This window comes from Salvelinus alpinus, chromosome 24 (assembly GCF_045679555.1).
Source record: "Salvelinus alpinus chromosome 24, SLU_Salpinus.1, whole genome shotgun sequence".
In the NCBI taxonomy this organism is placed as follows: Eukaryota; Metazoa; Chordata; class Actinopteri; order Salmoniformes; family Salmonidae; genus Salvelinus; species Salvelinus alpinus.
The window spans coordinates 17,531,484-17,545,410 of NC_092109.1; the positions used below are offsets into that span (position 1 = coordinate 17,531,484).

At 43.7% G+C, this 13,927-nt stretch overlaps 2 protein-coding genes across 2 annotated transcripts; one reads left to right on the forward strand and one right to left on the reverse strand.

Annotated features, from left to right (window-relative positions):
- Positions 1–458: 458 nt before the first annotated feature.
- LOC139551766 (phosphoglycerate mutase 2-like) lies at positions 459–5,719 on the reverse strand. Its single transcript, XM_071363092.1, has 3 exons — positions 5,146–5,719; positions 4,296–4,476; positions 459–829 (listed from the first exon to the last, which is right to left on the reverse strand). The coding sequence occupies exons 1-3, from the start codon at positions 5,560–5,562 to the stop codon at positions 660–662; spliced, it is 768 nt and encodes a 255-aa protein (XP_071219193.1). The 5' UTR covers positions 5,563–5,719; the 3' UTR covers positions 459–659.
- Positions 5,720–10,826: 5,107 nt separating this feature from the next.
- Positions 10,827–13,700, forward strand: LOC139551767 (neurofilament light polypeptide-like). Its single transcript, XM_071363093.1, has 4 exons — positions 10,827–11,936; positions 12,262–12,386; positions 12,530–12,978; positions 13,112–13,700. The coding sequence occupies exons 1-4, from the start codon at positions 10,899–10,901 to the stop codon at positions 13,402–13,404; spliced, it is 1,905 nt and encodes a 634-aa protein (XP_071219194.1). The 5' UTR covers positions 10,827–10,898; the 3' UTR covers positions 13,405–13,700.
- The last annotated feature ends 227 nt before the right edge of the window (positions 13,701–13,927 follow it).

Below are 13,927 nucleotides of genomic sequence, written 5' to 3' on the forward strand. Positions count from 1 at the left end.
CACACACACACACACACACACACACAATCCCCTGCACCTGTACTTTTGTCACCAGAGAGAGCGACTAGTCCAGTGTTAAACGTGTCCCTAGCCCTGAGCCAGCCCGAGCCAGTGTACTGCGTCGGTACTGAGGAGATGAGAGGGATGGGGTGTGACGGAGTCAGACAAGGTGCTGCTGCACCACAGGAACGCTGCCAATAGGAACTCAGTGACCCTCCTCTTCTCTCTCCTCCCCGCTCTGCTCTGCTATCTGGATAAGATTACACAGCACCACCATCGCCATGCTGATACCAGTGAATTACCCACCAGGGAGAGAAGGAAGATCAGGTCATGGAGGAGTAAATGGAAGAAGAGAAAAGGTGGAGCAAGAGAGGAAAAGGAGGAAAAAGATTAGATAGGAGGAAAAACATCAAAACAGATGGAGGAAGAGGAAAGAGATAAAAGCAGAAACAGGCAAAGACACAAAAAGGTGTTTTCTTTATTTGTTGTGTCAGACTGTTGTGCCCTTAACACAGGGCTTCACCAACACCTACAGTGGGACTGTGACACTCCACAGTAGTGTGTGTGTGTGTGTGTGTGTTTGGGGGAGTGGACAAGGCTTGTGCGGGGGAAGGGACAGTCACTTTTTCTCTTTCTCCTCTTGATGTCTCCAGGCTGGCTTACTTCTTAGCTTTGCCCTGGGCAGCCACGGCCTCCATGGCCTTCTTCACAGTCTCAGCGTCTCCCAGGAAAGCCATGGGCTTGACGGGCTTCAGGTTTGCGTCAAGCTCGTACACGATGGGGATACCTGTTGGCAGGTTCAACTCCATGATGGCAGCGTCTGACATGCCTGACGAGACAGACAGAAAGACGTGTTAGGAGTGAGCAGAGGATAGTGTGTGAAATCAAGACTGATCATTCACATAGAGGAAATTCACATATGGCAATGTATTTGACATGTGTATTCCCAGTGGAGGGGAAGTACAGATCCTCAAAGGCTGGTATATTTCTTAGCTAGTACCACCTTTGACAGGGGAGGTCGTCCATACTCCTCTTTCAGGGGGGCCACTAAGTAGCTTGTTTCAGCAGACGTTACCTTTCTCTGCCCTTTCCCTCTGCCCTCTTGTCACCCCCTCTCCCTCTGCAACCCTGCCACCCAGCAACCCTGTCTGCATCACCCCGGTCCCACCACTCCTGGAGAATGCAGAACCTTTCTGCAGAAAGGTCGTGTCAGTAACGGAAACCGTGCCCATGGCCTTTTCCACTGTGTCTGTCTGAGCTCCAGGGAGAGAGCCCAAGCTATTTATAGACTCCTGGTTATCTGGAAATGTGCCTTCAGAAAATATTTACACACCTTAAGTTTTTCCACATTTGGTTGTTACAGCCTGATTTTTTTTACACCGTACCCCATAATGTCAAAGTGGAATTATGTTTTGAGAAAAAAAATATTCATAAAAAAAAAGAAGCTGAAATGTCTTGAGTCAATAAGCATTCAACCGCTTTGTTATGGCAAGCCTAAATACGTTCAGGAGTAAAAATGTGTTTAACAAGTCACATAATAAGTTGCATGGACTCCATGTGCAATAATAGATTTTAACATGATTTTTGAATGACAACCTCATCTCTGTACCCCACACATACAATTATCTGTATTGTCCCTCAGTCAAGCAGTAAATTTCAAACACATATTCAACCACAAAGACCAGGGAGGTTATCCAATGCTTCGCACATTCATAGACTTGTCCTGAAGCTACTCCTGCATTGTCTTGGCTGTGTGCTTAGGGTCTTTGTTCTGTTGGAAGGTGAACCTTCGCCCCAGTCTGAGGTCCTGAGCGCTCTGGAGCAGGTTTTCATAAAAGATCTCTCTGTACTATACTCCGTTCATCTTTGCCTTAATCCTGACTAGTCTCCTAGTCCCTGCCGCAGAAAAACAGCATGTTGCTGCCACCACCATGCTTCACTGTAGGGATGGTGCCAGGTTTCCTCCAGACGTGACGCTTGGCATTCAGGCCAAAGAGTTCAATCAAACCAGAGAATTTTGTTTATCATGGTCTGAGAGTCTTTAGGTGCCTTTTGACAAACTCCATGCGGGCTGTCATGTGTCTTTTACTGAGGAGTGTCTTCCGTGGACTGTGGTCTTGGGGACCTTCAATGCTGCAGTCATTGTTTGGTACACTTCCCCAGATCTGTGCCTCAACACAATCCTGTCTCGGAGCTCTACGGACAATTCCTTTGACCTCATGGCTTGTTTTTTTCTCTGACATGCACTGCCAACTGTGTGACCTTATGTAGACAGGTGTGTGCCTTTCCAAATCATGTCCAATCAATTGAATTTACCACAGGTGGACTCCAATCAAGTTGTAGAAACATGTCAAGATGATCAGTGGAAACAGGATGCACCTGAGCTCAATTTCGAGTCTCATAGCAAAGGGACTGAATACTTATGTAAATAAGATATTTCGGTTTTAAAAAAGTATACATTTGAAACAAATTCAAATAACATGCTTTTGCTTTGTCATTATGGGGTATTGTGTATAGATTGCTAAGCAAATTTTTAAAAAAAATCCATTTTAGAATAATCAATTTGGCTACTACATGATTCCATATGTATTATTTCATAGTTTTTATGTCTTCACTATTATTCTACAATGTAGAAAATGTAAAAATAAAGAAAAACCCTTCAATGAGTAGGTGTGTCCAAACTTTTGACTGGTACTGTGTATATATTTATATATAATGTATATACACTACCGTTCAAAAGTTTGGGGTCACTTAGAAATGTTCTCGTTTTTAAAATAAAATAAAAAAAATTGTCCATTAAAATAACATCTAGTTGATCAGAAATAAAGTGTAGACATTGTTAATGTTGTAAATGATTATTGTAGCTGGAAACGGCTGATTTTTCATGGAAAATCTACACAGGCGTACAGTGGCCCATTATCAGCAACCATCACTCCTGTGATCCAATGGCACGTTGTGTTAGCTAATCCAAGTTTATCATTTAAAAAGGTGACTCTGGGATGCTGGCCTTCTAGGCAGAGTTGCAAAGAAAAAGCCATATCTCAAACTAGCCAATAAAAATTAAATATTAAGATGGGCAAAAGAACACAGACACTGGACAAAGGAACTATGCCTTGAAGGCCAGCATCCCGGAGTCGCCTCTTCACTGTTGACGTTGAGACTGGTGTTTTGCGGGTACTATTTGATGAAGCTGCCAATTGAGGACTTGTGAGGCATCTGTTTCTCAAACCAAACACTCTAATGTATTTGTCCTCTTGCTCAGTTGTGCATTGGAGCCTCCCACACCTCTTTATATTCTGGTTACAGCCAGTTTGCGCTGTTCTGTGAAGGGAGTAGTACACAGTGTTGTACGAGATATTCAGTTTCTTGGCAATTTCTCACATGGAATAGCCTTCATTTCTCAGAACAAGAATAGACAGACGAGTTTCAGAAGAAAGTTATTTGTTTCTAGCCATTTTGAGCCTGTAATCGAACACACAAATGCTGATGCTCCAGATACTCAACTAGTCTAAAGAAGGCCAGTTTTATTGCTTCTTTAATCAGCGCAACCGTTTTCAGCTGTGCTAACATAATTGCAAAATGGTTTTCTAATGATCAATTAGCCTTTTAAAATGATAAACTTGGATTAGCTAACACAACGTGCCATCGGAACACAGGAGTGATGGTTGCTACGCCTATGTAGATATTCCATAAAAAATCTGCCTTTTCCAGCTGCAATAGTCATTCACAATATTAACAATGTCTACACTGTATTTCTGATCAATTTGATGTTATTTTAATGGACAAAAAATGTGCTTTTCTTTCAAAAACAAGGACATTTCTAAGTGACCCCAAACTTTTGAACGGTAGTGTATATATATATAATTATACATATTTATATTTATGTGACTGGGTGCATGTGGTGTACCATACTATGCCTACAGGTCCAGCAGCTGTATTCTCACTGAGCCACAGTAAGCAAACAGTTAGGTGATTAACTGTAATGTCATGAGTGTAGCATTACTTTAGTATTATCATTGTATTGTCATTACTACTGTGTACCATCATTACTACTGTGTATCATCATTACTACTGTGCATCATCCTTACTCGTTGCAGGCTGCAGACCTTTCAGTTTGTGCAGGGGCTATGCATCTGTTAGATCTGTGAGTCATGTGATGTTTGACAACATGCCATACTGGACATTCCTTGTGAAACATGAACTCTAACCTTTTCCCTGTACCTCCTCTCCCTATTCCTGAACACCCCCCCCCCCCCCCCCCCCCCCCCGCCACTGCAGCAGCCCATAATACCAACCCTCTAAGTGCTTGACAATTCCGCGGAGGCTGTTGCCGTGGGCAGCGATGATGATGTTCTTGCCAGCCTTGATCTCAGGTACGATGACATCGTTCCAGTAGGGCAGGGCACGGGCAATAGTGTCTTTCAGGGACTCACATGTGGGCAGCTCACCGGGCTTCAGGCCCTTGTAGCGCCTTGACTGGTGGGAGGACAGAACAGCATGTTGGGTTACACTGCTCAAATGTATCATCACAAAAGTAGGTGTGATGTAACATCCTAGAGGGTTGCAAATGAAACCTGGCAAAGCCTACGTAGTACCTCAAGCAGTGCATGTCAGAGGAAGTCACCCAAGTCATAGACTGTTGTCTCTGCTACCTCACAGCAAGCGGTACGGAGCGCCAAGTCTAGGTCCAAAATTCTCCTTAGCTTCTACCCCCAAGTAATAAGACTGGTGAACAATAAGACTGCCCCCTCTCCTTTGTTTTTACACTGCTGCTACTCGCTGTTTATTACCTATGCATAGTCACTTTACCCCTACCTACATGTACAAATTATTTCGACTAACCTGTACCCCCGCACATTGACTCGGTACCGGTACCCCCTGTATATAGCCTCGTTATTGTTATTTAATTGTGTTACTTAGTCTTAGTCTTGCAGGATCTCCTAAGCAAGTCATAAATCTCCTGAATATACTCCAACTGGTTTCCTTGTAAAATGGGAACATATTCCAGAGGTAGTTGCACGCAACGCTTTAAAATAATGTGTCAGGTGTTATTATTCTATGTTAGCAGTCACAGACCTACAATGTGGTTCACAAGTCTGTTTTGTGATGTACTATTATTCACCACCACCACCACCGGCCTCTTACTTCACTGATGATCTTGTGGAAGGCGTGGTCGTGTTCCATGGGGGGAGGGGGGATGTCGAAGGAACGACGCCAGATCTTGACCTGCTCCTCTCCGTGCTTCTCGGCTGTCTCTGCCTTGTTGAGACCTGTCAGACCGCCGTAGTGGCGCTCGTTCAGACGCCATGTGCGGTACACGGGCAGCCACATCTGGTCTGTGCCCTCCAGGATGGTCCACAGGGTCTTGACTGCTCGCTTCAGCACGGAGGTGTGGCAGATGTCAAACTTCATTCCGGCGTCCTTGATGGCCTTGGCACCACGTTTGGCCTCTTCCAGGCCCTTCTCGCTGAGGTCGGCATCAAACCAGCCGCAGAATTTGTTGTACTGGTTCCACTCACTCTCGCCATGACGGACGATCACCAACTTATGGGCAGTAGTCATGCTTGCAGTGTTGCTTTAAATTCCTTTACCAAACACACGAGACACAGCCCTCCCTTATGGTACACATACACTCTGAGACCAACAGCCCCGAGCGACTCCTCTCACACTCTTTTTATAGCATTCTGGAATGAGGCCCTGCATAGCAGCCGGGCGTAAACTGCTCTCCACCAATGAGAGCACTTCACCCCCTGATGGACAGCTTGGCTCAGCCAATAGGGCAGGGCCTCACATGGACTGGAGGGACATGTCCCAGCTGGGAAGGCCAGAGGTCAGGGATTGAGCTAAAATAGCAACATGACTTTTAAACCGAGAGCTGTGAAATAAAAGTGTAAAGATCAGAGTAAGCTGCTGCTGCTGAGGCGCTGTAGAGTGCACATGAGGCTGCTGAGGGGAGGACGGCTCATAATAATGGCATCAAACACATGTGTTTTATATATTTGATACCGTTCCACCTATTCCGCTACAGCCATTACCACGAGCCCATCCTCCCCAATTAGGGTGCCAACAACCTACTGTGGTAGAGTTTTTGAGAGTTTCTGACATCAATAAAAGGCAATGGAATTAGTAATCTAACTCCAAAACTAGAACTGATACTGGCAACTGTACCATGCAATGAGGTAGTAGTGACTAGTGGAAAAACAGACTAAAACATTCTGCCTCAACATGGGGTTACGTTAAGGGAAGTTGTTTAATATCACACATACTCTAGTAGTCCTACTGTATAATAACACACATACTCCAGTAGTCCTACTGTATAATAACACACATACTCTAGTAGTCCTACTGTATAATAACACACATACTCTAGTAGTCCTACTGTATAATAACACACATACTCTAGTAGTCCTACTGTATAATAACACACATACTCTAGTAGTCCTACTGTATAATAACACACATACTCTAGTAGTCCTACTGTATAATAACACACATACTCCAGTAGTCCTACTGTATAATAACACACATACTCCAGTAGTCCTACTGTATAATAACACACATACTCTAGTATTCCTACTGTATAATAACACACATACTCTAGTAGTCCTACTGTATAATAACACACATACTCCAGTAGTCCTACTGTATAATAACACACATATTCTAGTAGTCCTACTGTATAATAACACACATACTCTAGTAGTCCTACTGTATAATAACACACATACTCCAGTAGTCCTACTGTATAATAAAACCCATACTCTAGTAGTCCTACTGTATAATAACACACATACTCTAGTAGTCCTACTGTATAATAACACACATACTCTAGTAGTCCTACTGTATAATAACACACATACTCTAGTAGTCCTACTGTATAATAACACACATACTCTAGTAGTCCTACTGTATAATAACACACATACTCTAGTAGTCCTACTGTATAATAACACACATACTCTAGTAGTCCTACTGTATAATATCACACATACTCCAGTAGTCCTACTGTATAATAACACACATACTCCAGTAGTCCTACTGTATAATAACACACATACTCTAGTAGTCCTACTGTATAATAACACACATACTCCAGTAGTCCTACTGTATAACAACACACATACTCTAGTAGTCCTACTGTATAATAACACACATATTCTAGTAGTCCTACGGCATAATAACACACATACTCTAGTAATCCTACTGTATAACAACACACATACTCTAGTAGTCCTACTGTATAACAACACACATACTCTAGTAGTCCTACTGTATAATAACACACATACTCTAGTAGTCCTACTGTATAATAACACACATACTCTAGTAGTCCTACTGTATAATAACACACATACTCTAGTAGTCCTACTGTATAATAACACACATACTCCAGTAGTCCTACTGTATAATAACACACATACTCTAGTAGTCCTTCTGTATAATAACACACATACTCTAGTAGTCCTACTGTATAATAACACACATACTCTAGTAGTCCTAATGTATAATAACACACATACTCCAGTATTCCTACTGTATAATAACACACATACTCTAGTAGTCCTACTGTATAATAACACACATACTCTAGTAGTCCTACTGTATAATAACACACATACTCCAGTAGTCCTACTGTATAATAACACACATACTCTAGTAGTCCTACTGGATAATAACACACATACTCTAGTAGTCCTACTGTATAATAACACACATACTCCAGTAGTCCTACTGTATAATAACACACATACTCTAGTAGTCCTACTGTATAATAACACACATACTCTAGTAGTCCTACTGTATAATAACACACATACTCTAGTAGTCCTACTGTATAATAACACACATACTCTAGTAGTCCTACTGTATAATATCACACATACTCCAGTAGTCCTACTGTATAATAACACACATACTCCAGTAGTCCTACTGTATAATAACACACATACTCTAGTAGTCCTACTGTATAATAACACACATACTCCAGTAGTCCTACTGTATAACAACACACATACTCTAGTAGTCCTACTGTATAATAACACACATACTCTAGTAGTCCTACGGCATAATAACACACATACTCTAGTAATCCTACTGTATAACAACACACATACTCTAGTAGTCCTACTGTATAACAACACACATACTCTAGTAGTCCTACTGTATAATAACACACATACTCTAGTAGTCCTACTGTATAATAACACACATACTCTAGTAGTCCTACTGTATAATAACACACATACTCCAGTAGTCCTACTGTATAATAACACACATACTCTAGTAGTCCTACTGTATAATAACACACATACTCTAGTAGTCCTACTGTATAATAACACATATGCTCTAGTAGTCCTACTGTATAATAACACACATACTCTAGTAGTCCTACTGTATAATAACACATATACTCTAGTAGTCCTACTGTATAATATCACACATACTCTAGTAGTCCTACTGTATAATAACACACATACTCTAGTAGTCCTACTGTATAATAACACATATACTCTAGTAGTCCTACTGTATAATAACACATATACTCTAGTAGTCCTACTGTATAATATCACACATACTCCAAAGAACACACAATAGAAATGGTACTTATTCCCAGTACAACCACTATTTGGTCTCCACAGGACAACAGTCAGCAAATAAATACAGTCAGCAAATATTTATTTGGGATGTTTGAAATTCTATGTAGAAATGCACCAAGATTTCAAACCGATCCTACCACGAATACTGATTGGGCTTTAAACTGAAAGAAAGTCAGGGCGGAGCCCAAACTATAGGGCCAAGTCAATCAATGCTCCCTTCTACCAATCAAAGTATGAGACACATTGAGAAAAGAGAGAAATACAATATCAGCAAATACAATAGTAATGGAACTCTGGGCATGTAGCCAATCTGCATATCTTATATCACAAAAAAAGGACAGAGAGATAGAGGAATCACAAAGAGAGAGAAAGACTGAGGATGCTGCCGTGAGAGAGAGCGAGAGATAGAGAGAAAAGCGAGAGATAGAGAGAAAGCAGGTAAAGCTGAAAGAGAAGGGAGTATGAGAGAGAAGTGGAGAGGATACTGTGGGGCTGGGTGTGGAGGGGATGGGTGAAAACACTACTGTATTCAGGGCTGGCTTTCACTTTTTGGGGCCCTAAGCTAATTTATTTGTACAACATGGGGTGTAAAGAAAATGTTGCAGTTTCAAAGCAAGTTTGTTGCAATTTTACACATTTGCCATGTTAATATGACTTCTGAGTGAGAGTGACTAACAAAATCAATGGGGGCCCCCTGGAGGTCAGGGTAATTTGACCATGATAACTACAAGTATAGATACCTGGCTAGACTCATTTACCAATCTAAAACATTTTAGCTGACATGGGCTAGTTGAGTGACTGTCAAAATGCTGATGCACAACCAAATGTCTAAATTGCACCTTGTATACTCTACTATTCTAACTCTCAACAGTAAGTTGAGCCCCCGACTGATTTATTAAAATGCCTGGGGCTTATTTTGATAATGCCTGGAACCGGCCCTGACTTTACTTATGACTCAGCTTGCGGCAGCACCCCGCACCTACTGTAGCCTAGCAACCCTCATCCATCTCACCTTCAAGGCTTCTGCTTTGACAACTGTCAGCAAAATACACACATACAAGAGAGACACACAAACACACTTCAATTCATACACTCTCCTCAAATGTGTACAGGCGAAATGCATAATATACTGCATACCAGCCTGTTCTCTCACAAGATCCTCATACTATGCTTAAATGTATGGCAAGTCACTGTGCTATCCATTCTCTCAATCAACAGTCTGGGACAGTATAACATGTGTATCTCCCCCACCCCTCTCAGGAGGAAGTGGAGGAGGAAAAGGATGAAGTGGGTGTCAGCAGGGAGGAAGCAGAGTGTTATTGACCAGTTATGGTTCCCTCTTCACTCTGCAGCTGAAAGATAAGAAGCCTGTTTCTCTTGTTAGGGAATTAACATAACAATATAAAAAGACCATTCAACTTCTCTTCAAATTCCTCTGTGTCCCTTACAGCTAAGGCAATCATGAAAATGTATTTGAATTAATTTGACCTATTTTGTATAATAGATTAATTATCTATTATTATTATTATGATTATCTATTATTATTATTATCAATGCATTATCATCCCAAAAACACAAATACATCTTCACAGACATCAACATATTTATACACATTATCATTACAGCATCTGATTCAGAACCTCACAAGTATCTACAGGCACCAAACAGTAGCTTCCCAGCCATAATGTATAAATAAATATAAATAAATAAACACATACCATCCAGCCGCGTGTTCTGTGTTTATCAATGTAGGTTTTCTGTGGTCTTGGGTGTCGCTCTCTAATTGGCCAGCAGGGCAGTTGCTGTGTCACTGTATGAGGAGAAGCTGTGTATAATATCAATGCATAGGCTGCTGTAGAATCAGGACAGCCCATTCATTTTATTCCCCTACAGGGAGGACTGCGAGACCTACATTCAAATGAATGACTCCAAACTCAAGTCATCTCATGCGACTATTCATTTTTGTAGTCAAGGTTACTGTGTATGACAGAAACAGTGTAAAGAAACTAGAAACATGTTAACCTCCTTTGTACCCTCAAAAACACAAATATATCTCCATCTGCAACCTCTCCCTCCCCCTCTCTTTCCTTCTTTCCTTTCCTTTCTCCCTCTCTGTTCGTTGCAGTGTAAGCCTATCGATCCCGCATAGTCAGAGTTTGGGAATGCGCCTGCGTCAGAGCTCTCCCTCCCTGCTATAAAAGCTGGAGCCACTGCAGCGGCATCAGTCTGGGTTCTTCACCTGAGCCCTACAGACACATTGACACAGAGCCAGACAGAGCTGCCTGCCCTCCCAGCCCAGCCATGAGTGCCCTCGGCTTTGACCCTTACTACTCATCCTCCTCCTATCGCCGCTGGCACGTGGAGGGTGCCCCTCGCGGAGTGGTGACCAAGGGGAGGTCACGATCGGCCTTCTCCTCCCACGCCTCCCCCCTGAGCTCCCGTCTGCAGTACTCTCCTGGCCAGGCTCTGCATTCATCCATGGCCTCTTCCTCCTCTGTGGAACTGGAGCTGAGCCAGGCGACCCAGGTGAGCTCTGAGTTCCGCACAGTGAGGACCCAGGAAAGGGCCCAGCTGCAGGACCTCAACGACCGCTTCGCTGGCTTCATCGAGCGTGTGCGGGAGCTGGAGCAGCAGAACCGTGCACTGGAGGCTGAGCTGGTGATGCTGAGGCAAAGGCACGGTGAACCCTCCCGCCTGGCGGCCCTGTATGAGCAGGAGGCGCGGGCCCTGAGGGCCGCCGTGGATGAGGCGCGTGGGGAGCAGCAGGCCGCCCTGGGCCAGAGGGAGCGTCTAGAGCAGGCCCTGAGCGCCCTGCAGGCCCGCTATGAGGAGGAGGTGGTGGCCCGCGAGGACGCGGAGGGCAGGCTGCTGGATGCACGGCGTGGGGCCGACCAGACTGCCCTGGCCAGGGCTGAGCTGGAGAAGAGGGTGGAGACCCTCCTGGACGAGGTGGCCTTCCTCAAGAAGCTCCACGAGGGTGAGGTGGTGGAGCTCCAGGCCCAGGCCCAGCTGGGGGCCCAGGTGGCTGTGGAGATGGAGGCAGCCACACCAGACCTGTCCGGTGCTCTGAGGGACATCCGGGCCCAGTACGAGAGGCTGGCGGCCAAGAACATGCAGTCTGCTGAGGAGTGGTTCCACGGGAAGGTGGGCTCCCTGACGGAGAGTGTTGCCCAGCACAGCGACGCAGTGAGGAGCTCCAGGGATGAGGCAGGGGAGTATCGCCGGCAGCTCAAGGCCCACCTGCTGGAGATCGATACCTGCAGGGGCCTCAACAAGTCTCTGGAAAACCAGTTACACATCATGGAGGACAAGCAGAGCGCTGAGATCAGCAACATGCAGGTCAGTGGTGGTACTGCAGGATGAATTAAACAGCAAATCTGGATTGATGCAAATACCTCAGAATGAATGCAATCTGAATGTGAATTTATTTATGTTTAGAAACTGCTTACTAATAGGTAAATAACTATATCAGAATACAAGACACCAATAATGTTTTATATTTTGTGCCAAGTGGAACTGATTTAGTAATACAGAATAGGAACAAATAAGATTATTTCTAATACATTTAAAATTTCATCCATTCAGCCATTTTAGGCATATTATCTGTATTACCCACTGTAAAAAAAACTTTATCCACTTCATAACCTTTAAACGTCTCCCGTAGGACACTATTGGTCAGCTGGAGAATGAGCTGAGAGCCACCAAGCAGGAGATGGCTCACTACCTGAAGGACTACCAGGACCTGCTGAATGTTAAGATGGCCTTGGACATTGAGATCGCTGCCTACAGGTAGGATGCTATGAGGAGCACTGGCCAGAGCTTCAACTTAAACAAATATAATGTAATGATACTAATGCCAGTCCAGGTCAAGGAAAGCCTATTGCGCGTTTATTCTAAAATTGTATCTTTCCCATGATCCTTTACTTTTCCAGGAAGCTGCTGGAGGGGGAGGAGTCTCACTTCAGTGTGGGCGGGTCAGGGGGTATGTCCAGTGTCTATGGCCACACCTTGTCAGTCATGCCCTCCTTCGGCTGCTCCATGTTCTCAATGCAGTCTAGCCTGAGCTCTGGCACCCCCTACCTGATGACCTCACGCTTCCTCAGCTCCTCATTTGTCTCTGGAGAAGACATCATCTCTACCAGCCTGGCCCAACGGGACTCTGCCAGCCCACCACAGGAAGAGGAAGAGGAGGAGAAGGAGAAGGAGGAAGAGGAGGAGAAGGAGGAGGAAGAAGCAGAAGAGAAGAAAGAGGAGGGACAGGAGGAGGAAGAAGAGGATGGAGAGGAGAAGGAGGAAAAGGGAGAAGAGAAAGAGGAAGATGGGGATGAGGGAAGCGAGGATGAGAAGGAAGATGGAGAGGATGCTAAGGATGGAGATCAAGGTTAGCGTTGGAATATTTTCCCTCAAAGAATATTCTCTATTGTTGTTGTGTATTGCTTACATGCTGACATTTTTACAAACCTGTATACTAACTAAACTATTCCTCTTCTCAATTATTTCCTTTTTTGATACAGGTGGAGATGAGAAGGCAGAAACTGCAAAAGAGGATGGAGAGAAAGAGGAAGATAAGGATGAGGGTGGGGGGCAGGATGGAAAGGAAGGTGTGGAAGAGGAGGGGGTAGAAAAGGAGGGAGGAGATGATGAAGATGAAGAGGTGAAAGATGAAGGTAAAAGTGAGGAGAAAAAAGATGACGAAGCTGAAACCAAAGAAGAGAAGGGCGAACCAGAGATGTCCAAGAGTGAGGAGAAGAGAGAAAAACCTGCCGAAGAGAAAGACCAATCTGAAAAACCAAAGGCTAAAAAGTAAGTTTGTGGCCCAAGACCACACAAGCCAAAAGACAGTCTAATAAAACCTCAGCTCGGCAAACAGCAGAAATACCCAACATAATCGACTCCAGTGTGCTTGTAACAAGGTGCTCAATACAATGTCTTTTGGTGCACTAATGCATCAGAATCAAGGTTATCTGCTAGCAGTTATAAATCAATAAAGTCAATAAAGGTCACACAATTCCTGTAGTGTGTGTGTAAGGGTGTGTGTGCTATGCCTGTGCAAGTCTGTGAGAGTGTGGTTTTGGATGGTTGAATAAATACTTTTGAAAGCCATGCCGAGTGTGTAATTGATTGTTTTTGTCCTTACACTGAATCATGCTGAATAACAACTCAGTAAACAGTATTTATAATAGTTTGGGTTTTATCATATTCAAGTTAGACCTGTTAAAACGCAACAACAAGGATAAAATGTTGAATATATCATTGATACATCTTGAAGGTGCTTAAAACCATGACCACATAGTTCACCACAATGTGAAAACATATAAGGGCTGTTGTTC